Here is a 24,620-nt window from a genome sequence, read left to right on the forward strand (position 1 = left end):
TCATAAAAAGACTCTACTACTCATGTTCTTCATATTATTTATTAGCTTATTTATTATTATTGTTACTAGTTTCTTTGTATTTGCACAGTTCATCTTCCTTGCACATCGTTCATGGATTTTTTTCTTTGATTGTTTTATCATTCCATTTTGATTGCCTACAAGAAAATGAATCTCAGGGTAGAATACATTGACACATACATACTTCCCTAATAAACTTACCTTGAGTTTTGAAATTTTGCATCTTCAGTTCCCTTGTGCTCACTAACAAATTTGCATCTCAGTTCCATCTCCATCATTTCCATCAACTCTCCCACTCTTCTGCAATTGGCCAGCGTTCAATATTGGATAGGCAGCAACTGGCTCCAATTCGATTGAGTAGAATGAGAGCATCATCAACACCTTCAGTCCATAACCACCACCACCTACCCTCTCACCAGGGTGCATCTGAAACTGAACAAGGCCTCTTGACCTTCGACCCCAAGGACTGCAGGCCACATATTTGTGGCACCTCCACACTGTGATCTGTTTTGCTCCTAACTTAGCTCAGCTGCTGTTGAAATCTCCAATTACATCCTTGTTACATATAGCCCAGTATTATGCTCAAGAGATTTGAGGTCATCCAGAAATATATTGTCTTGTCCTCCCTCATATTGGCCCGTTCACCCATCACTCCTGATTTCACCGGTCCAACATTGCTTCTACTTAACTGATGGTTCAAATTTAATTTCTTATGTTTGCTTCCAGTTTGTCCAGGATCTCACCTCTCCTTTGTAATTTCCTCCAACATCAATTTCTGAGATTTTGAAAAATATTCACTGATGGGATTTGCTGTATATTATTGACATGTTATATTATCAACCCAACTGCCCTTGAACTAAATGATTTGCACAGCTATTCCAACATGTAGTCAAGAGTCAACCAGCTGGTGTGGGTCTGGAGTCACACATAGGCCCAACCAGGTAACATCACCAGACAGTCCTTCCAGGTGAGGCAACACTTCACCTGCAATTCTGCTGGAGTCGTCTATTGCATCTGGTGCTCCCGGTGTGGCCTCCTCTACATCGGCGAGACCCAACGCAGATTGGGGGACCTCTTCGTCGAGCACCTACGCTCCGTCCGTCACAATAGACAGGACCTCCCGGTTGCCACCCACTTCAACTCTGCCTCTCATTCCCATCTAGATATGTCCATACATGGCCTCCTCTACTGCCTTGATGAGGTCATACTCAGGTTGGAGGAGCAACACCTCATCTACCATCTGGGTAGCCTCCAGCCTGGTGGTATGAACATTGAATTCTCCAATTTCCAGTAATTCCCTCCCCCTCCCCCTTCCCTTATCCCAGGTCCCTCTCTGCCTCTCTCCCCTTTCAACTTTCTGCTTCTTTATCTCTACAGTTCTTTCATGCTTATCCCCTCCCCCCTTTATCTTTCCTCTGATTGGTTTTCCACTTGGCATCGCTAGGCCCTACCCCCTCCTCTATCTCTATTACTGAGCTTCGGCCCTCTCCTCCCCCCCCCCCATTCCTGATGAAAGGTCTCAGCCCGAAACGTTGGCTACTCTTTTCTCACGGATGCTGCCCATTCTGCTGAGTTCTTCCAGTGTTGTGTACGTATTCTAACATCATCAACTATCCTTTCCAGGGTGGGGGGAAGGGGGTGCATGTGTTGAACAGGCCATGTGAACCTTAGTAACAATCTAGCAATTTCTTTTTATTTCAAATTTAAATAAATGTATTTCTTCTAATTGCCATGGGTGGATTTGGTTTTTTACCTGGAATCCTGAAGCAAGACCTACGGGTTATTAGCTGAGTAACACCACTAGTCCAAACCCAATCATCAAATCACAATTCAGAACAATTCATTTATATATATTTCATTTTGTAAGTTATAGTATATTTTATGCATTGCACCACACTGCTGCTGCAAAACGACAAATTTCATGACATACGTCAGTGATAATGAACTTGATTTTGATACTCCAGCTTTGACAGCCTCACCTTCTGATGCAAGCTCACCTGGAGAGTTTGAATCGCAAGGTGGGGCTTCTAGAACTCTCTCTCTAAAACTCTCAGTTCCTTCTCCTCATTTGCCTTCATTAATTCTCCCACAAAATATGTTTCTTTCTGCTCATATTCACATTTGTCTCAGTGTTGAACTCATGGTTATGTTTCTGTGAAATGTGTGGGAACATTAAGTTAAAATGGTGTGTAAACATAATATGTTGTTTGAGTTGCTGTTTCGTATGTTCAGTAAATGTTGGTTTAATCATCAGAGTAACAAGTTGGAGGAAAAGTCTTCCCACTGCCTGTAGAACTACACTCAGTCAACCAATGTCAGTAAAGCAGAATATCGGCTTGTTATTCCTGTGGTGTTTGTGAGAATTTGCTGTGTAGTAATAGGGTGCTGCATTCACCCCATTATGACAGTGTCCCACCAGCTGACCCCTTCAGGAACTTACTTCCCCACCTGTACAGAGTCTGGTATCCCCACAGTGGCTTCATCAGCTACCTCAAAACCATTGAAGTGGAATGAAAGTAAGTCATCCTCAATTACTGATGAGAGGGCATGCAGGAGTGAGATATATTACCTAGTTGAATGGTGTCATAGCAACATCAGTAAGACCAAAGAACTGATTGTGGATTTCAGAAAGAGTAAGATGAGGAAACACACACCAGTCACCATAAAGGGATAGAAGTGGCCATTTCAAGTTCCTGGATGTCCACATCTCTGAGTATCTATCCTGGGCCCAATATACTGATGCAGCTACAAAGAAGACACAGCACTGGCTAAATTTCATTAGGAGTTTGAGGATATTTGTTACGTTACCAAAGACACTCGCAAACTTCTACAGCTGTACCATGGCGAGCATTCTAACCGGCTGCAACAGTCTGTATGTGGTGAGGTGAGGGGGCGGTTGCGCTGGATCGAAATAAGCTGCAGACAGTCAACTCCATCGTGGGCACTAGATTCCACAGTATCCAGGACATCACCAAGGACTGATGCCTCAAAAAGGCAGCATCTGTCATTAAGGACCCTCATCACCCAGGTCATGCCTTGTTCTCATTGCTACCATCAGGAAGGAGATACAGAAGCCTGAAGGTGCACACTCAACAGTGTCGGAGCATCTTCTTTCCGTCTGCCATCCAGTTTCTGAATGGGCATTGAACCCATGGACACTACCTCACTAAACTACTTTATTTTTATTTTTGCACTACTTATTTAACTATTAAATATATGTACATAATAGAAAAACATAAATTACAGTAGGTGTATATATACTGTACAGTAAGTGTACTGTAATTCATGTTTTTTCTACTATTATGTATTACATTGTAATTCTGTCACAAATAAAAGTTTAACAACATTATTCTGGTGATATTAAACCTGAGTCTGATTCCCAAGGGACTGCCTAAGCCAATGGATCTGCGGAACTGTTTGGAAAATTATTCACTGGCCTCAAGATGCTTTGGAAGATCCTGAACTTGTGAAGAGCGTTATGCAAATACACTTCCACTTATTTAATTTTCTCTTCTCAATGACAGGATAGAGGTAAAACGAGCTGGCAGAAAATGGTAGTGCCCACTGGTATCAGCTGAGCTTGTTTAGGGACTGTGACACGATTCCTCCTCAAGACAGGGAAGGAGACTACTTCAATGACAGTTTCACAACTCAAGTGACTCAGAGAGCAGAGACTGGAAATGACCACAGCCAGCAGCTAAACAAACCATGAAGCCAATGTAATGAATTAAATAGGTAGGGTACAACTCATTGACGTAACCAAACAGTATGTTCAGTGCTATCAAATGCTGACTCATTTCTATGCAACTCTCCATGCCTCCAAATGTATAGCTCTCAAAAATGTGACTGAATAGTAGTAGAACGTTCAAAGGAAATTCTTTATCAAAGTGCACACGTGTCCGCAATATACTGCCCTGAGATTCCTTTTCTTGCAGGCATTCACAGTAGAACAAAGAAATATAGTAGAATTAATGAAAAACTACACACAAAGACGGACAAGCAATCAACATGCAGAAGAAGACAATCTGTGCAAATACAAAAAGCTATAATAAATGAATAAGTAAATAAATAATGCTGAGAACATGAGTTGTGGAGTCCTTGAAAGTGAGTCCACAGGTTGTGGGATCAGTTCAGAGTTGAGGTGAGTGAAGTTATCTACGCTGGTTCAGGATCCTGATGGTTGAAGGGTAATAACTGTTCCTGGACCTGGTGGTGTGGGACCCAAAGACCCTGTACCTCCTTCCCGATGGCAGCTGTTGGCGTTTCTATTCAATGCCATGATGCAAATAGTCAGAAACTCTCCACTATACATCTATAGAAGTCTGTCAGAATTTTAGATGATGTGCAACTCCTTTACCCTGGGTGGTGTGAAATACCAGAGCTGAAACTGGTCTTCGTGACTTTGACATCAACATGTCACAGACATTACTTGCATTTATCTAGGACCTTGTAACAGCATTCTAAAATTCCTCACAAGTATCGCAGGAATTCCTCGCAGACAGGTTTACGATTTTACATGCAATTAGGCCAGCGGCCTCTCAGAGCAGCTGCAGAGTTTCTGGCATCACGGTTGGTTTCAAAGGAGGAAAGTGCTTGGGTGAGCAGTAAAGATGGGAGAATCAGTACTGAGAGCAACAGACACGGTGCTCCTGTGGCAGAGAATGAGGCTCCAGAATAGCCTTTGCCAGGGTTAGGGATGTTTTAAAATTGGGCACAGAATCTTTTGAGCTGAAAGGGGGCGGGTGGCGTTGGGGGAGGGCAGAGTAGGAGAGGGAGGACAGTTAAAGATCGCACCACAATCTTTGTTTTCATGTTAGTGCTAAGAAAACAAAGGTAGAAAGAGGGTGATGCACCATCAATAACTCTCGGAGATGGGAGGCGAACGATAGGCTTTTATTAGCTGCAAGAGACCACCACACAACATCCTGGAGACTGAGGGGGGAGCAGTGCCTCCAATCGCCTTTATACAGGGGTCTGTGGGAGGAGCCGCAGGAGCAGTCAGCAGGGGGCATGTCCAGACAGGTATATGTAGTTCACTACAGAGGGATAGGGTCCTGCAGCTTGAGTTTAGGGGGGGGTTAGACAGAGGGCTATGAAGCAGAACCTCTTGGCTCACAATTTCAGGATTGCGCTGGTGAAGGTAAAAATAGGAGAGGGCAGATGAATACGTCACTAGAGAACTGGTATATTAAGGAGTGTGTAAGTAGTTAATTCATTGGAATCATGTCTGGATATCCTTCATGTCTTTAGCGGAAAGATACAGATGTGTGGATCACACTGCCAGGGGTGGCAATAGAGGCAGATAGATTAGGGACATTTAGGAAACTGTTACATAAACACATGGATGATAGAAAAATGGAGGGTTCTGTAGGAAAGGTTAGATTGATCTTAGAGTAAGTCATAAGGCTGGCACAAGGACCTGTACTGTGCTTTCGTGTTCTATGTCCTATGTGAAATAAAGGCATACTGGAATAGGAGACATTGTCAGCATTGTCCGCTTGCACGGGCAAGCATTGTGATTAAACATCATTGGGTAATTTTCTAAAAATACAACGTTCCCAGATATATTTGATCCTGGAGTTCTGGATGCAGAGATATATCAGCTTTCTTAACAACTTCAATAATGCAATAATTAGGACTTTCATTTCAGCCAGCAAACACAAACCAAGTTACTAAACTATCAAGATTGTCACAATTAAAAATCTGTTTCTGTCAGAATGAAGTGCATAAAAATCTGGGAAGGATCTGAGCAGGTGCAGCAGAGGGGGTCAATGGGCCTTTTCTCTTCCATGTTAAAGATGGACCAGATTGCCAGTAAATGGGAAGGGGACCAATATCCTGCAAGGAAGTTTCATCACCCTATTTTGGAGAGTTTGATCTAATTTGGCAGGGTGGGGGGGGGGAGGGGGAAGGTGTTGGGGTGCACAGTGACAGAGCAGCAGGAGGAGAGAAAAAGGTGAAAGATTAGTCAAGCAAGTCCATGGTAGGCTGGTCCAAGGTGAGATGGCAAATTGGTTCCAATATTAGTCTTTGATAAGAGGCCTGGAAAGTGATGGAAGTATATTGGAAGTTTGTAACCTGTTGTGCCCTACAGGAATGGTGTTGACACTCTTGTTTGTAATATACAGTGGATCCTGGTTAACTGGCCCATTGGTTAATTGGGCATCAACTTATTTTGGACTATTCTTCAAGAGCAAAAGTTAACCAAGAAATTAGCCGGGATTCCCTTAGTTTATTTGGGACATTATTTTGCTTAATTGAGACAGGACACTATTGATTAACAGTCAACTGCACTTGTGTGGTCTGAGACACCATACATTGCTTAGAGAAAACCATTTTTAGATAGCATCAGTTGCGGTGTTTGTGTTCAAAGAACAGTATTTTTTGTCACCGATAACTGGTGAGAAGTAAGCAGTAAGACAATTCTGTATAATTTTGCTCTCTGCGGTTTCGAGCAGCGAGGCTTGGAGATGCCAGAACCGGCTGGGAATGAAAGTGAAACGATTTTACTACTTCAAGTTAGGAGCTACAAAGAATTTGAAGGTATCGGCAATCGCTTGACTGTTACAATAAAAGTGAAGATTTGGAGCCTGCGATCGCCAAAAGTATTTTACGAAGGCAGTCCATTATCTGCATTAGGTGTGTGCTGGCTTTGTTTGTTTATGGTCAGTCAAAGGAACACGGCAGCATACACTGGATGAGTTCCCCATTGATAACTATTAAGAACTAATATAGTTTTATAGCACTGTAGGAGCACATATAGTATTCTAATTTGTTCAGTATTTCATTTAAATACACAATTTGTTATTCAGTTAAATGGTAGTTTGTCTTTTTAATACCTTTTTAACTATTCTCATAAAAACTCTGGCTAATTGGGACTGCTGCTCAATTGGGCCAGAATGTACTGGTCCTGATGTGTCCCAATTAAAAAGAACCCACAATATTAACAGCTTGGCTGTGAGCGTAGAAGGCATGATTGGTAATTTAATAGTGTTGTAGGTAGTGAGAAAGGTTGCCGAAGGCACGGCAGAGCATAGATCTGATGAGAGGTTGGGTGGAGAGTTTGCAGATGGAATTTAATACCAACATGGGTGAGATGATGCATTTTAATAGGTCATACAGGATGTATACAGTAAATGACAGGGTGCTAAGGATTGCTTATAAACAGAAGGACTTTGGGGTTCAAGCCTAGCATTCCCTGAATGTAGTGATGTATGTAGATGGGTTGGTGAAAGAGGCATACAATATATTTGCCTTCACGGATCGGAGCAGAGAATATACAAGTTAGAACATAAAGTTGCAATTTTACAAAACCCTGGGTAGATTGCATTTGGAGTATTATAAGTAGTTCTGTTAGCTGCACTATAGGAAGGAATAAGATGTGCTGTAAAGGGTACAGAATAGATTAACTAGGACATTGGCTGGATTAGAGAACATTAGTCATGTGGAGAGATTGGATCGTCTGGGCTTGTTTCCCTGCAGTGAACATTGAGGGGTGACCTGAAAGAGTTACACAAAGATAGGGTGGAAAGACAGGAACATTTTACCCTGAGATGGGGATCAAATACAAGGAGGCACAGGGGTAATGTGAGAGAAAAGAGTTGGAAAGGAGGTTTGAGTGAAATTTTTTTTTTAGCCATGGGGTAATTGATATCCAGAACTCACTACTGGTGGAGGTAGGTGGTGGAGTCAGATGTTATCACTACAATTAAGACATTTAGACTGCCACTTGCAAAGGCAAGGTGTAAGATATAGGAGCAGAATTCTTTATTCGGCCCATCATGTCTGCTGCACCAATCCATCATGGCAGATTTATTATCCCTCTCAACCCCATTCCCCTGCCTTCTCCCCCACAGCCTCTGATGCCGGCTAAACAAGAACCTATCAACCTTCACTTTAAATATTCCCGATGACATGGCCTCCACAGAGACCTGTGGCAATGACTTAACCACTCACTGGCTAAAAAAAAAACTTCCTCCTCTTTGCTTCAAAAGGGATATCCTTTTATTCTGAGCCTGTGCCTTCTGGTCCCGGACTCTCTCACTAATGGAAACGTCCTCTCCACGTCCACTGTATCTCAGCCTTTCAATATTTGATAAGTTCCAATGAGATTTTCCTCTCATTCTTCTCAGAATCAGAATCAGGTTTTGTGGCAGCAGTCCATTGCAATACATAACAATAAAAACTGTGAATTAGAGGAAATACGTGTAAGAGTGAGTGTGTGTGTGTGCGTGTGTGTGTTTTCTATCTGTATATGGGCCGATCGGTGGTGGTGTGGTATCAGCACTGGGCTTTGAGGCAGATGGTCCTGAGTTCGAATCTGGCCAGGTCTCAAATTGGGCGGCAGCGGTATCTGTATGAGTTGTTGTCAACTCACGGCGATCACTATGGATAGTAGTGAGGTAGAGTTTATGAGTTCATGTCCATTCAATCTACAGAAGAATAAAAAGAAGCATAGAAAGATATGGTCCTAATGCTGGCAAGTAGGGCCCATTTTATGTGCTCTAAATTAACTTCTGTGACCTTACAATATCAATGAGTCTGGATTAATCAACAAGAGTTTGTCAGCCAAGTAAAAAGTAAAAGAGAGACGCAAGTGAGCCAAGCTTTCTCCCTCTTGTTGGAAGTGCTTGTTTTGGACAGCTATCCAGTTTTCCGTCTGCAGGAAGTGACAGTTGCCTCAGGTTCATACGTTCACACCAGCGAGCACTGTCACTGATTTCCAGCTGGTATCCGGGAGATCAGAGTTTGTTTACTGGGGACTAAGGTCGCAAAAATTACCATTTTCTTCATGAATCAGCAGAGATGATTCAAACAAATAAAGATGACCGAGACTGTTATTCTGCCAGCTGGCAAGCAAGTGTTAACTTCAGAAATATTTGCTCATTAACACAAAGGCCGGAAATCCTGAGTTCTTCTAAAAGGCATTAACACATTTTACGATAGATATTGACGTGGAGTGGAAAAGTTTCCGACATTTGATGCCTGCTTAAAAAATATATACAAGCTCTGTGTGTTTCCTTGCTGCTTACTCACGCACCCCCACCCCACACCTAACATTTTCACCTCCACCCCACCCCTCCTCTTCCTGTCCACCCTGTTACTGTTCACCAATAAACAGTTCAACTTGCCTGCCCATAGTGATATTTTGCTCGACACTGTGAATCAAGAGCCCCTTTGAGGAAATTTAGCCTGCACCTACAAAAATATGAACTGTTTTATACAGATGTGAAACAGGTTTTGTCTTTTATTCCATGCATGAATGAATTCAATAGCACTGAAACGGAAATAAATCCAGCTGAAGTTGGAACTTCTCCACATTTGTGAAATGAAAAGTAGATAAAAAAAATATTTTTTTTATGAAGCACTTGTCTGGGTCTACTTCCAACGAATTTGGGCCGACTCTGTTTTTGGCTGGTTTGATAGACACTTCTGGAGAACGGCATGCAATACTAAACAGAAGTTAAGAAATAAAAAGCACAAATAACAGGCTGTACTGGAAATGCCGCACCATTCTAAAAGCTTCCCCTGAAAGAGCTGGGTGCATTTTTTCTGTGTACTCTTTGGTTACTTTAGAAACAGAAGTGGTATACGTTTTGTCTAATGAAGCAAACAAAATAGGAAAAGCTTATTTAAAGGAGCTTCAATTGTCATCGAGTGCCACACAACAGGTACTCACATCTAATGTAGTTTCATGAAATACTTTCCTATAGATATTAAAAAAACTTACCTGAAGACATATCTCCTTCACTTAGTTCTCCAGATTCTGAATCCATTTCTCTTCTAATCCTTCTCAGTCACTAGTTGCCGACTACTTAAAGTGAACTCTTTAGTACAGTGGCTGCTGCATTCAGACAGAACCACCACTGTAACTTAGAAGCAGATTGATCCTAAAGTGAGTCAGCGTTGAGCTCGGATGCTTCTCAGCTCTGCTTCATCATCTCTCCCCTCTTTTTTTTTAAGCACAGCGCAGTGACTGGGCAGCCGGGCGATTGGCTATGACGTCTGACTGAAAACCATTCTCCAAAGGGACTGTTCGATGTGAAGGAAACTAATTTGAAACACAGAACTGCTTAAATTCCTCTCACACAGACTGTATATGAATAACAAGGATCCTAACGATTGAGCACGAGGCTGCTTAAAGAAATAATGCAAGCTGACTAAATGATTAATAAAGTGACAGTCCTAGGAGTCCAGCTGTTCCCTGGATTAGTTTAGCACTCACTGTTAACAGCTAATAAGCTTTAGTTATATTTCTTCATAAGCCTTCAAAATAGCTCTGGAATTATTATGAGCAAATTCTTCACTGTTGCAGAATCCCTATTCAACTCATCGTTAAAAGCAGTAGACAGTGGGCCAATGAGCCTGCATAATAAGATGAGGCTCGTATTTTCAGAGCAGCTGCATTTAAGTCTGTTAAAGTCTGATATTTCTATTCGATTCAGCTAAACTACAAAAAAAAATTGGCACACTTTTTTGTTCCACTAAACTGCTCTGAAGAGAGAGAAAAAAATGGTATTTGTGAGTCAGTTCCCCTGCCTGTGCCATCGTTCATTTTAGTGCGATCGCTTCTGCACTGAGACAAGATGGTACAGTCTGTACTATTTTGACACCAGGCCAAATACTGTGTTTTTTTTTTGCCAGATCTTTTCTGATGCAAGACCATGGGATTTGATGCATTTATGCTTTTAATTCCTGATCCTTAAATAAGTTGCTTATTGAAGAGTTATTTTCCGGCAGCTCCCTCGGAATTTAGGAAACAGTTCAGCGTCTGTTATTACTTAACAGCAAGGGGAGAGAAGGACTTCTCTGTAGTTTTTTGAAGCTGGGTACTGAGTAATGGCTGGAGTATTCCCTCTGCTGTCCCCAACGCTTTCACCATTAAACATCTACATGGTTGTACATTGAATGTAAGCCTTGTTAGTGAGTGTCAGTAGGAGGCAATGTGAGCCTCCTATAATCAGAATCAGAATAGGATTTATTATTGCTGACATATTTTGTTGTTTTATGGCAGCCATATAGTGCAATACATAAAAGTTATTATAAATTACATTAGGAATTAATAAAATGCAAATAAGTTGGGCAGAAGAGAGCAAGTTAGTGAGGTACTGTTCACGGGTTCATGGAATGTTAAAAAAAAATCTGATGGCGGAGGGGAAGTGGGTGTTTCTAAAATGTTGTGTGTGTGTCTTCAGACCCCTGTATCTCCTTGATGGTAGTAATGAGAGGACTGCATGTCCTGGGTGGCGAGGTGCCTTCATAATTCTCAGAAGCAGTGGCTGGATTCTAATCTGCAAGGAAGAACTCCAACATGACATTTCCCCCTCAGGCCTTAAGCCCAGTTAGTTGCAGATGTGCCACCACTTACTTTGCCCAAGCAAGCGTAAGTGTGGGCCTTAGGAGTTATGTGGTATGACTCCCGACGCATTGTTGTGCCAGCGACTGCAGATTAGCTGAGAGTTGCCACCTTATATAAAGGGCATTCTTCTTATGTTTCTGCCTCTATTTCATTATTTGTGTGAGCAGCAATACAGAAACAACTTCCACAAACCACATGCAGGTACAGAACAAGCTCCAAGAGGGGTATAATAGACAATAGACAATAGGTGCAGGAGTAGGCCATTTGGCCCTTCTAGCCAGCACCGCTATTCACTGTGATCATGGCTGATCATCCACAATCAGTACCCCGTTCCTGCCCTCTCCCCATATCCCTTGACCCCGCTATCTATAAGAGCTCTATCTAACTCTCTCTTGAAAGCATCCAGAGACTTGGCCTCCACTGCCTTCTGGGGCAGAGCATTCCACATATCCACCACTCTCTGGGTGAAAAAGTTTTTCCGCATCTCTGTTCTAAATGGCCTATCCCTTATTCTTAAACTGTGGCCCTTAGTTCTGGACTCACCCATCAGCGGGAACATGCTTCCTGCCTCCAGTGTGTCCAATCCCTTAATAAACTTATATGTTTCAATCAGATCCCCTCTCATCCTTCTAAATTCCAGTGTATACAAGCCCAGTCGCTCCAATCTTTCAACATATGACAGTCCCATCATCCCAGGAATCAACCTTGTGAACCTACGCTGCACTCCCTCAATAGCAAGAATGTCCTTCCTCAAATTTGGAGACCAAAACTGCACACAATACTCCAGGTGTGGTCTCACCAGGGCCCTATACAACTGCAGAAGGACCTCTTTACTCCTATACTCAATTCCTCTTGTTATAAAAGCCAGCATGCCATTTGCTTTCTTCACTGGTAATAATAGTTTTGATTTAATATTTTTCCACATGAATTCTAATTTTTCAATCTGTTTTCCAGTTTTATACCTCAATATCTTCATGACCTCAACGATTTTTGAAGTAAGTTGGTTCAGTCAAAGCCAGAGAAGATAATACTGTTATTTTCTTTTCAGATTTTGGCTCCTATCTCCTGAAAGCACTGATGGGCCTGTGTTGTGATTTGAAAAGAAAACTCATCCGCAGTGAAGGGGCCATTTTATGATGGGGTCATTTTCCCACGCAATTAGGCATCAGGATTACAGAGTGGGTAAGTCGAGGCCAGTATTCCACTGTGTGTAGATTTCCTGAAGGGTGGTGAAGGTAGTGTTGGCGACAGGCAGAGGGGATATAGGGAGTGGTCATGGATTGGGATTGGAGCTCAGGTGAAACGAAAAGGGGGAGGGCAAGACAACAAAAGGAAAGATGTGTGGTAGGAGAGATTAAATATAACAAGTGCTGTCATACCGGCTGAACAGGGGGAACCAAAAGGGGGGCATAATTTTAAAGCGATTGGAGGGAAGTATAGAAGGGATGGCAGAGGTAACGTTTCCAAACAGAGAGTGGTGTTTGCCTGGAATGTGCCGTCATGGTAGTGGTTAGAGGCAGACACGTTAGGGACATGGGTGAAAGAAGAACGGAGGGAAGGGTTAAGTTGGAGCAGGGTAAAAGGTTGGCATAGTATCGTGGGCCGAAGAGCCTGCACTGTGCTTACTGTTCTGCGTTTATGTTCAAAGTTAAAAAGTAATAAACAATATGTCTGGGGAGTGGCAAAGTGCAAGTGTGTATATTAGAAGAGAGAAAAAAGCTGAAGGCTGGAAGTGTGAATTATAACATTGGAACAGATGTTTATCTAAAGTTAAATCTGGAGGACTGTAATGTACCAAGTCTGATGTTGAGGTGCTGTTTCTTCAGATATAAATGAACTGTATTCAAAGTTCAAAAGTTCAAAGTAAATTTCTTATCAAAGTACATATATGTCACTATATACAACCCTGAAATTCATTTTCTTGCAGGGATACTCAATAAATCCATAACAGAATAATAACTAGAATCAGTGAAAGGTCACACCAACTTGCTCATTCAACTAATGTGCAAAAGACAACAAACTGTGCAAATACCAAAAGAAAGAAATAATTATAATAAGTAAATAAGCAATAAATATGGAGAACTTGAGATGCCAAGTGCTTGAAAGTGAGTCATTTCAATGATGGGGCAAGTGAAGTTATCCCCTTTGGTTCAAGTGCCTGATGGTTGAGGGGTAGTAACTGTTCCTGAACCTGATGGTGTGAGTTCTGAGACTCCTATATCTCTTCCTGGTAGCAGTGAGAAGAGGGCATTGCATCAGGAGGTCCCTGATGATGGATGCTGCTTGCCTATGATAATGTTGTGTGTCGATGCGCTGAATGGTGGGGAGGGGTTTACCCATGATGGACTGGTCCATACCTTTTGTAGGATTTTGCGTTCAAGGGCATTGCTGTTTCCATGCCAGGCTGTGATGCAGCCAGTCAGTATACTCTCCACTACATATCCATAGGAGTCCGTCAAAGTTTTAGATGTCTTGCCGAATCTTCACAAACTCCAAAGAAAGTAGAGGTGTCGCCATATTTTCTTCATATTTGCACTTATGTGCTGGACTCAGGACAGGTCCTCTGAAATAATAACACCAAGGAATTTAAAGTTGGTACAGTGTACAGTGTAGGAAACTGAAGCCAAAGAGGCTGGAGTGGGTGTGGGAAGGAGAGAGAGTTTGAGAAGCAGCTGAATGGAAGCATTCTCTAAAGGGCCACCTAATCCACTTTTCCACTACATTAATCCGCTAATCCACTACATTTCCCAATGTAGAATAATTCATATCCGAAACACTGCATAAGACCGTAAAATTTTACATATAGGAGCAGGATTAGGCCATTTGGCCCATTGAGTCTGCTCCGCCATTTCATCGTGGCTGATCCAATTTTCCCCTCAGTTCCAATCTCCAGCCTTCTCTCCGTATCCCTTCATGCCCTGACCAATCAAGAGTTTATCAACCTCTGCCTCCACAACTGCCTTTGGCAAAGAATTCCACAGATTCACCACTCTCTGGCCAAAGAAATTTCTCCTCATTTCTGTTCAAAAAAACAGACGTCCCTCTATTCTGAGTCTGTGTCCTCTGGTTTTAGACTCCTCCACCATAGGAAACATCCGCTCCACATCCACTCTGTCAAGGCCTTTCACCATTCAATAGTTTTCAATGAGGTCACCCCTCATTCTTCTGAATTCCAGCGAATACAGGCCCAGAGCCATCAAATGCTCCTCATATGACAAGCCATTCAATCCTGGAATTATTTTCATGATCCTCTCATGAACCCTCTCCAGTTTCAGCACATCCTTTCTAAGATAAGGGACCCAAAAACTGCTCACAGTACTCCAAGCGAGGCCTCACTAGTGCTGTATAAAGTCTAAATTCAACATACTAAATTGGAAGAAGTACATTTATGGTCCCTTCCCTCTTCTTATGCAACTTAAAAGATTTTTCACCTCTGATTTTTCCCAGTGAAAGGTCATTGACCTGAAATACTAACTCTGTTTCTCTCTGCACAGACGCTGCTTGACCTGCAGAGTATTTGCAGAGTTGTCTGCTTTTATTTCAGATTTCCGACATCTGCACTGTTTTATTTTTGATTTCAGTAATTTAAAACTTGCTGCTAGAAATGAACGTAACTTACAGTAGGTGGGCAGACTTTGGCTGCAGATCTGAGGCAACTAAGAATTTGCAGCTGTTCTGAAATCAATCCATTGTGCTCACATCCTGTTAAACAAACCGATTGTCCACACATCATTTACACTGCCCCCACCATCCCAACTACAATACATTCCATTTGCACAGATGCTCCATGTCACTGGCATCCTGTGGAACAAATAGCTGATTACATAGGCACCTGAAGACACAGCCACTGTAGTATATATGCCATATAATAGACACCTTATAATGCCATTCTAAGGCATAAAGACCTTATTGCAGAGATACATAAATCCAGAAATATATAATAAAACAAAAACAACTGTACAAATTCTGCATGGTGTAAGTGTAATAAAGGATCTCAAATACTCATAGAATGGTGAGTTCCTCCAGAGTTTTGTGTATGTTGTCTCCTAGAATGGTTAACCTGTCAAATAATTTCTTTGCATGGAAATCCAATACATAGTACAAACCCTATTTTTTGCTGAAGAAGAGCCCTCTATCTCACTTACCTCCCAGTTTTTGGTTCAGCTATCCCACCATACAACCCCCTGTATACACATTCCACAGCGTAAACACCCTATAATATCTAAACATCCCATGGCACTAAACCCTCATGATAATATTTCCTTAGTACAAATGCTTCCTCCTCCTAGAGGACTACAACCTTGTCCTAGGGTTTGGAGGCTTGCGTGCCTCAAATGACCCAGAGAGCTACATTGGCTGGAGTCAGGGCCTTGTGCTTTGGCTGTCGATAGGGTCACCAATGCCAAATCGGTCAAAGGGTAGAGGCCAGACTAAGAGTGGTCCACCAGCCCTCCAGGTTTGGGGATTCAGCTCAGGGCGAACAACCCTGACTGGTCAAAGAAAAAAATGTTATGGAACCAGCAATGAAGATTCTTTCAATGCAGCCAAGGACAGGAGATGGAGGAGTTTCATTGCTGCCCTAAATGCCAGTGGTATAATGGACAATTAATTAATACTTAACAAATGCTTCCTTATAAAAACATACTGTAATGGAAATATAACCAATTATACAGTCCCATTCACATCTTATTCTCCTCTTAATCCCTTGGCCCTACCCCTGTTCCTGATTCTTGCTGCATTTTGGCAGAAAAATGGGCTACAATATTCAAGTCTTTTGTCACTCTCAGGACTTCCATTCCCATGGGTTTGAGATTTCTCTTCACTCGACCCTGAATCTGGAGCATGATACACAACTTCATGATTAATGAATTTAAAAACCTGGTATCAGCTCCCTTTTTATTAATATCTTGAAAGTGTTTGTCAGGGCTATTTTTGTAGGTATAGAAATGTTGGTTCCAGCATAGAGTGAACACCTTGTTAATATACCTTCAACACATTGTAATACTTTTTTTTTTACCAGCATCTATATTTTTAACTGATATCAGAAAAGAGGAGAGTTCACCCTCTATTATGGAACTAAATGAATGTTTCTGTAAGAAAAGAAGGAGTGCAAGTCTCCTATGGCTTATGTCTCTGCTCCTATGACAAAATATTCCTAGATAATCATACATATATTGTTCTAATTCCACCCACAGACACATGCCACGGCAATAGTGATAAATTAATAGTGGCTGGTCAGAAACATTGGTTACTCTGAAGAATGTTAACACTGCATTGTCAACAATTGACAAAGCTTATATCTACTGAAACCTAGTCCAATTTGGCCAAATCATCTCAAATTAGTATAGTGGATAGTGAGGTCAGCTGAGAAGATCATCGGGGTCTCTCTTCCCGCCATCACGGACATTTACACTACACGCTGCATCCGCAAAGGAAACAGCATTATGAAGGACCCCATGCACCCCTCATACACTCTCCTGTCTCCTACTGTCTGGGAAAAGGCTCCAAAGCATTCGGGCTCTCATGACCAGACTATGTAACAGTTTCTTCCCCCAAGCTATCAGACTCCTCAATACCCGAAGCCTGGACTGACTGACACCTTGCCCTATTGTCCTGTTTATTATTTATTGTAATGCCTGCACTGTTTTTGTGCACTTTATGTAGTCCTCTGTAGGTCTGTAGTCTAGTGTAGCTTTCTCTGTTTTTTTTACGTAGTTCAGTTTAGTTTTTGCACTGTGTCATGTAACACCATGGTCCTGAAAAATGTTGTCTCGTTTTTACTACGTACTGTACCAGCAGTTATGGTCGAAATGACAATAAAAGTGACTTGACTTGACTTGAAATTACAAATATGATCCATTTGCCATTTATTGCCACATATTCTATTTTATCTATTATGAGAGCTGTAAACTTCGTCAGCTCCATCAGGGGCACACACATCCGTGGTATCCAGGACATCTGCAAGGAGCGATGCCTCAAAAAGGTGGCATCCATCATTAAGGATTCCCATCACCCAGGACATGCCCTCTTCTTATTGCTACCATCAGGATGGAGATACAGAAACCTGAAGGCACACACTCAACGATTCAGGAACAGCTTCTTCCCCTCTGCCATCTGATTTCTGAATGAACATTGAACCCATGAACGCCATCTCACTACTTTTTTTTATTTCTATTTTTTTTCTCTACTTATCTAATTTAACTATTAAATATGTAAATCACAGTTTTTTTCTTTATTATTATGTTTTGCATAGTACTGCTGCTGCAAAGTTATCAAATTTCATGACATATGCCAAGGATATTAAATCTGATTCTGATTATAAAATAATCCAGAGAAGACATTTCTCATTTGTACCAAGTATCACACATGGCCAATATGTATCACTTTTTCATAGCACCCTTCTCTTGGTATTGGAACTAAAACTCTTTGGCATTGCCCCTATAATTTTAGCATTTACACATTTCTAGCCCTGATCTCTGCTTATTCAATTAAATTTGAGTTGGCTTTAGTGTGACGCAAGTTGAAAATGCTTCCATTACACTTTCCTTGGTATTACCAAAAAAGGCCAGTGAAGGTTACGGACTCAGGTCACTCAGAAGAGCATTAGACTTCAATATAATGCATAAATAATAGCAGGTATTAATTTAGTACTTATGAGCCTGTGAGAGTGTTGAAATAAATTTGCCTGTAATCTGATATGATTAAGTTCTCTGATGTCAATGGGATTATAATTGTTTGCCATTACTGGATATGCACCTTAGTCATTTATAGAACTCTGCCAGCGTGAACATCTCAATCTGGTACATACAGTAAATATGTTAACAATATGTAAACAAGAGAAAAATGCTGTGAAAGAGACGCTACAGAAAGAGTAAATGAAAGAGGAACGATCAAAGTTTTTCAGTATAAGGCGGCAAGGCAGGATTGTTGACAAGATGTGGGGGGTCACTGTGCTTTTTTTAAGGGGTTGAATGGCCAGCTCCTGCCACTAGGTTGTAAAAGAGAAGAGACGAGTGCAAAGTCAAAGGACTTGAAAAAGGCAGTGTGGGACTATGGACATTTAATGGACAAACGCCTGTGGTTGATTTAAGGAAGCGGTTGAGGAGGGGTTCACTAAATGCCAGTGTTAGAGGAATGGAGGTTGCGATTGTCAGGGCTGATGAGGGCAATCCTGATGGGTCTTAAATACGTTGAAGAGAATTTTGAGGATACGTGATACTGAAGAAGTGGTAGGGTGGTAAGGATTCAGAAAGTCTGGACACTGAAGGAGACCTAATCGACCTGCAGTCCTAACTGGCACTTGACCAGTGGAAGCATCACTGCCTTGTTCAAACATGCCCACGTCTGATGCTTTTGTGCACATACAGCTGAGTTCAGACACATTTCCACTCACCGAATGCTCTTCCAGCCTTTTTAAATATAGGCCACAGTGTGATCACCCGTTGATATTTTAACTGTTGTTCTAGATTTTTGCAGCATTAAGTGTTCACTTTGCTTAATTTAACTGCACTGTGATAGGGCTGATAACAATGCAACAAAAAAAGAATAGTTCTGCTCGCTAATAAAATTTGAATAGCCTGATGGTATAAGCACAATAAGCAGGTTATCGGATGGACTGCATGAAGAAGTCAAAGCAACTTCATATTTCATGAACACCAAAACTGTTGTTTCACATCAAATCACATCCATTTATATTGACATATATACGGGGTAAAATAGTTTGATTTGAAGGATCTGCGCAGAAAATATTAGAAGAATTACTATTCAGCTGAATGATTTGATTTGTTGAATTTTGACAGTTTGGACACTTCAGCCCAAGTGTGAATTAGCTTCTAAGCTCTATCAGCCTATAGGACCCTACATAGATAAAGGCAATTCCTGCAGAATTTTATATTTAGAGAGCTATAAATAAATTATCCAGATATCATCTGAACCAAGAAACACTTTTTAACGTTAAAACTTGTTTATGCTTAAATTTTCCAGTTTAGACAACATTTCATCGGGTTGAAATGGTTGCTCCATAGATGCTGTCAGATCTGCTGGGTACTTCCAGTATTTTTCTTTTGATTTTATTTCAGATGTTAGGGTAGCATAGTGACAACGCATTGTAGAGCTGCTGCCTTGCAGAGACAGAGACATGGTCTTGAACTCATGCACTGTCCACGTGGAGTTTGTATGTTCTTCCTGTGGCCATGAAGATTTCATCCAGGTGCTTCAGTTTACAACCCTGTCCCCAACAGTCATTGAGTCATACAGCAGAGAAGCAGACCCTTTGGCCCAACTGGTGCATGCTAGCTAAAATTTACTTCTAAGCTAGTTCCACCTATCCATATATCTCTAATCCTTTCCTGTTCGTTAACGAGAACGAGGGCATCTCCAAGATGATGAATCCTTCTTGATGGATGCTACCTTCTCAAAGCACCACTTTTTGAAGATGTGCTCAGTGGCCTGGAGACCTGTGGCTTGAGAAGGAGCTGGCCGATTGTAAAACTCTCTGCAGCCTCTTTTGATTGTGTGCATTGCAGCTTCCATACCAAATAGTGATGCAACCAGTCAGAATGCTCTCCGTGGTATACCTGTAGGAATTTGCAAGTCCTTGGTGACGTGCCAAATCTCCTCAAACTCCTAATGAAACATAACTGTCTTCATTGTAATTGCATCATTTGGTGAAGTGGTAATCACCACTGGATCAGTAATCCAGAGACCCAGTTATACAATGGGGACAGGAGTTCGAATCCTACCAGGAAAGATGGTGAATTTGAAATCAACAAAAATAAATATCTGGTTACCATGAAACCATGTCGATTGTCGTAAAAACCCATCTGGTTCACTAGTGTCCTTTGGAGGAGGAGTCCTGTCTTCCTGACCTGGTCTGGCCTATATGTGACTCCAGACCATAGCAATGCGGTTGACCCCTAAAAATGGGGATGTGCAATAAATGCTGGCTTAGCTGGTGAGGCCTACATCCTATAAAATGAATAAATAAATAAAAAGATAGTGATTATTTGGGAACTGTTGAAAGAAATTGCAGATTTTTTTTGACAGCTGTCACATCAAAAATAGTTAACAGTCACAGAGATCTGCGGTACATACAGTGATATGTGTCATCTGTGTTAACAACCAACACACCTAAGGAAATGCTGGGGCAGCCTACAAGTTTCACTACGTATTCCAGTGCCACTATAACATGCCCTCAATAACAACACAACACGGAATAACACAATCAGCAGAAACAACAATGATAGAACAAAGAAGAGATTATCAAAGCAAGCCGCTTTCCTACTCTCCCATCCTGTCACATACACAGGCCTCTCTGCACAGACTGTTTCTGGGCCCCTAGACTTTCAAGCTCACAAACTTTGGTTTCCAGCCTCCAGTCAGCCAGTACTTTCCAGCCCAGGAACAGGATGTAGGGTGCTGCCACCAGCTCAGCCCAACAGTGGCAGCAAGGCCAAGGTTTCCACAGAGAGTCTGAGTGCAGTATGAATGTCCACAGTGTAAAGCAGTGGTCCCATTACCAACAACTGCCTATGTCAAAAATAATCCAATGCCATTTTACTAACGTAATTTTCTCCAATCAGTCTCCTTTTTCTCCACATTGATGCCCTTCGTTACTAACTTCCAAACAAAAGAATCTATTCCGTCAGCATGCTGCGAATGGAGAGAGATGGATCGAATGCAGGCAGATGGAATAAATTTAGTTTGGCATTGTTGTCAGCACGGATACAGGGCCTGTTCTTGTGCTGTAATATTCCATGTTATAGCCTTCCAGGACAGAGATTCACCACCCTCTACAAGAAGAAACTGCAGAGAGTAATGGAAACAGCTCAGCACATCAAGAAACCAGGCTCCCCTTCATGGATTCTGCCTTTACATCTTGCTGCTTCAATAAAGCAGCCAGCTTTAAAGCAGTCATCAAAGACCCCACCCACCCCAGACACTCTCTGCTCTCTCCTGTCCTATTGGGCATTTTTTTTATTAAGTGCAATCGTGAACAATAGCCAGTTCAGAAATGCTGATCAAATCAGCTAGTTCCCAAAGGGAACTCTGATAGGCCAATCAGATGGTCCAATGCTGCTCAGTGATAGAACATTAAAAAAAAATCATATGTACAATTAAGGAACATTAAAAAGTAGTAGAAATACTGGAGTCATGATGATCATGATGAAGTCTGCTGGAGAGGGACATTTATACACATGCTGTCCTCCATAATTCAGAGAGATTGAAGGATAAAGTTGCAGGGTAACAAAACGTGACAGGAGCACTTGGAACTAAAAACTAATCCCTACTGGGAGAAAACAGCACCTGAACTTTCCGGACTGTTCTTCAGCAGTTTAAGGACTAAGTCCAGTCAGAACATAACTGACAAGTGCTCTTGAAAGTCAGGTATTAACTCTACCGGCCAACAACCAAGCATTGCTATCCTGGTCCCCTTCATGATAGCTTATGAAGAAGCACGTGACTTCCCTCCCAGAGAGGATAGGTGTTTGTGCACTCGACTCTTGAAGGCTCGGACCCCATCATCGCAGACGTTTCCATTCACAGCATCTGGGAGGCTGTTCCAAATTCTGGTAGCGCAAGTGAAGGAAGCTTCTATCCAGTGCGTAGGTTCTCGCATCAGGCAGAGAAACAGCATGAGCAGGCAGAGATAAACTTGATCGTGTGGTGCGCCGTTGCTCATAAGATGAAGGCAGCGTGGTGCGAAGGTCTGCAGGGCTGTGGCTGGTGTGCATTTTGTATCGCACAGTAGCTGCAGCAACCTGTCGTCTGTGGTGAAAGCTACTGACGGCCAGCTTCTCATGAGCTGTGGCTTCATCTACACCTATAATCCTGAGAGCCTTTCTGTGAATGGAATCAAGCTGGCTGAGGACTCTCTGTGAGGCACTCATCCATGATAAGCAGGCATACTCCATGATACTTCATACCGGGGCTTTGTAAACCGTGGCTCTGCCCTCTTTGTCTAGCTTGGATGCTACTTTCCACAGAGCTCCAAGCCTTTGTCCAACCTTGTTTGAAATAGTGGAAAGGTGTTTATCCCACACCAACTTGCTGTCAATATTAACACCAAGGATTACTAGCTCCTTCTTTAAATCCAGCTTGCAGTTCCCAAATTATGGGTCGGGGGTAGATGGATTCCTCTTCCTAGACATCACCGTCGCCTTGCACTGAGTAGGCTCAAAGGTGGCATTCCAGTCGTCTGCCCAGGCTTTCATCCTGTCAGGCCTGCTGACACTGTGTTACTCTCTCCTGCTCTAATTGGTGCAAATAGTGTGGTGTCGTCAGGGTACAGGTATAGCTCGTTACTGCAGGCATCAACCAAGTCGTCAATAAAGACGGAAGACAGAAGTGGCCCCAGTATTGAACCCTGTGGTACAGATGCATTGATGGTCGAAGAATCAGAAGCCTGACCAGAGATAACAACTTTGATGGTCCGTCCATGAAGGTGGCTCTGCAGCTTTCCAGATATTCCTTTGGATCTCAGCTTAACACAGAGTCCATTATGCCAGACCTTGCCAAATGCTCCTTTGATATCCAGGGCTATGGCACACACTTCTCCACCTTTGTCTAAGAAGGTGTTCACGTTTGAGATGAGGTGGTGAGGAGATCGGCTGTACTGTGATCAGATCAAAATCCATACTGCCTACTTGAAATTAAGTTGTTACAGAGTAGCTAGTTCTGAACTTGTTTGTGGACTGTTACTTCCATTACCTTGCTGATGACACTGAGTAAGGATATGGGGCGGTAATTTGTAGGATTAGCTCTGGAATCCCACGTGTACTGGTGTTACTGATGCTATTTTCCATTGTTCTGGGAATACACCACTCAAGAAGCATAGCTGGAAGAGGCGGCAGAGAGGACATGCAAGTTCTGCACTGCCTAAGATACAAAAGCCTGAAACCAGGATCAAGAAGATCTTCTACCCTCTTCTTCTTCTGATCTATCCCGTTAGGACCTTACACCTTACTCTCTATCTGCACTGGACTTCATCTGTGGCTGTTACACTTTATTCTACATTCTGCTATTACTTTACCATGTACAAACTCAATGCACTGTGTAAGGAGTTGATCGATATAAATAATATGCAAGTCAAGCCTTTCACTGTATCTCGGTACTTATGACAATAATAAACCACTTCCAGTTCCAATTTCTATTTCAAAATTCTTACGCAACTCAGTTTAAAATAATCACCTACTTATCTTTTAGCTCTTACCCCCCTTGTTCAAGATTTTACGACTGTGGGAACATCTCCACATCTACCCTGCCAAGACATGTTAGGATCTTATATGTTTCAATTAAATCGCCCATCATTCTTCAAAACTCAAAAGAATACAGATCAGGTTTGATCCTTTTCCAGCAGTGGAAAAATAATATGTGAGAACCTTTCCTTGTCCCTTAACCTGAAACCATTAGCATAGTTTCCACTGATGTCTGTTTCTGCAAGCTTTTGTATGCTCATTAGCAGTCTGATTTCATTCTGCAGTAGGCTGCTGTGTTTTGAAATCAAACCCAGCTCCAAACCTCCTTGGTTATACAGCACTGCAGACTGAAACTGTAATTATTGCTTTATTTAACTGGAGACAGATTTTCCCAGTGGCAATTGGTATAATTAATATAAACCTTCTCCAGAATGGAGGGAAAAATGCACTGCAACTGACTTTCCAGCTTAAATCTTTTCTTTAAAGTTTCAACATTTAAAAATAACCCAATAATGCTAACGCTGCGGATACACTGAGGTGCCGGCTCCTGCAATTTTGCTTCCCTTGAGGTCTTTCAATTCTGCAGCTTATCAACAGGTTCTTTTCACATTGACATGCTGACAGCAAACATCCAGAAGAGACAGGCATCTGTCATCTTTATCCCTTCCCTTTCAATGCAATGTGTGAAATCTAAATATATACATAAACATGAAGAGGAAAAATGACTGACTGCAATTGTATAGGGCCTTGGTAAGACCATACCTTGAGTATTCACTGAAGAATGGTCTTCTACCCTAAGGAAGAATGTTCTTGCTAAGAAGGGAATGCAAGGAAGATTCACCAAATATTCCTGAGATGGCAGCACTGATGAGGAGGGAGCCCACTCTGGCCTCTTACCTCTTCTCACCCCTGCCTATCACCTCTTCCTGGGTATCCTCTTCCTTCCCTTTTTACTTTCTACTCTCCATCCTATCAGACTCCTTCCTCTTCAGCCCTTTACCTTTCCTACGCACCTGGCTTCACCTATCACCTAGCTATCCTCCTTC

The 24,620-nt window shown here is 42.0% G+C and overlaps 1 protein-coding gene across 3 annotated transcripts in view; it reads right to left on the reverse strand.

The window, feature by feature from the left end:
- tnfaip8l3 (tumor necrosis factor, alpha-induced protein 8-like 3) overlaps positions 1-24,620 on the reverse strand; it is a 90,628-nt gene that overhangs the window by 55,629 nt on the left and 10,379 nt on the right. For 2 of the 3 annotated variants that reach the window (XM_059952788.1, XM_059952789.1), the window contains exon 1: positions 9,749-9,971. The exons of the other annotated variant lie outside the window; for it this stretch is intronic. In XM_059952788.1, coding sequence (XP_059808771.1) covers positions 9,749-9,794 — 46 coding nt within the window. In that variant the 5' untranslated portion in view covers positions 9,795-9,971. Of the gene's footprint in view, positions 1-9,748; positions 9,972-24,620 lie in introns of those variants that run through there. 3 annotated transcript variants of the gene reach the window in all.

Source organism: Hypanus sabinus, chromosome 28, assembly GCF_030144855.1.
Source record: "Hypanus sabinus isolate sHypSab1 chromosome 28, sHypSab1.hap1, whole genome shotgun sequence".
Lineage (NCBI taxonomy): Eukaryota > Metazoa > Chordata > Chondrichthyes > Myliobatiformes > Dasyatidae > Hypanus > Hypanus sabinus.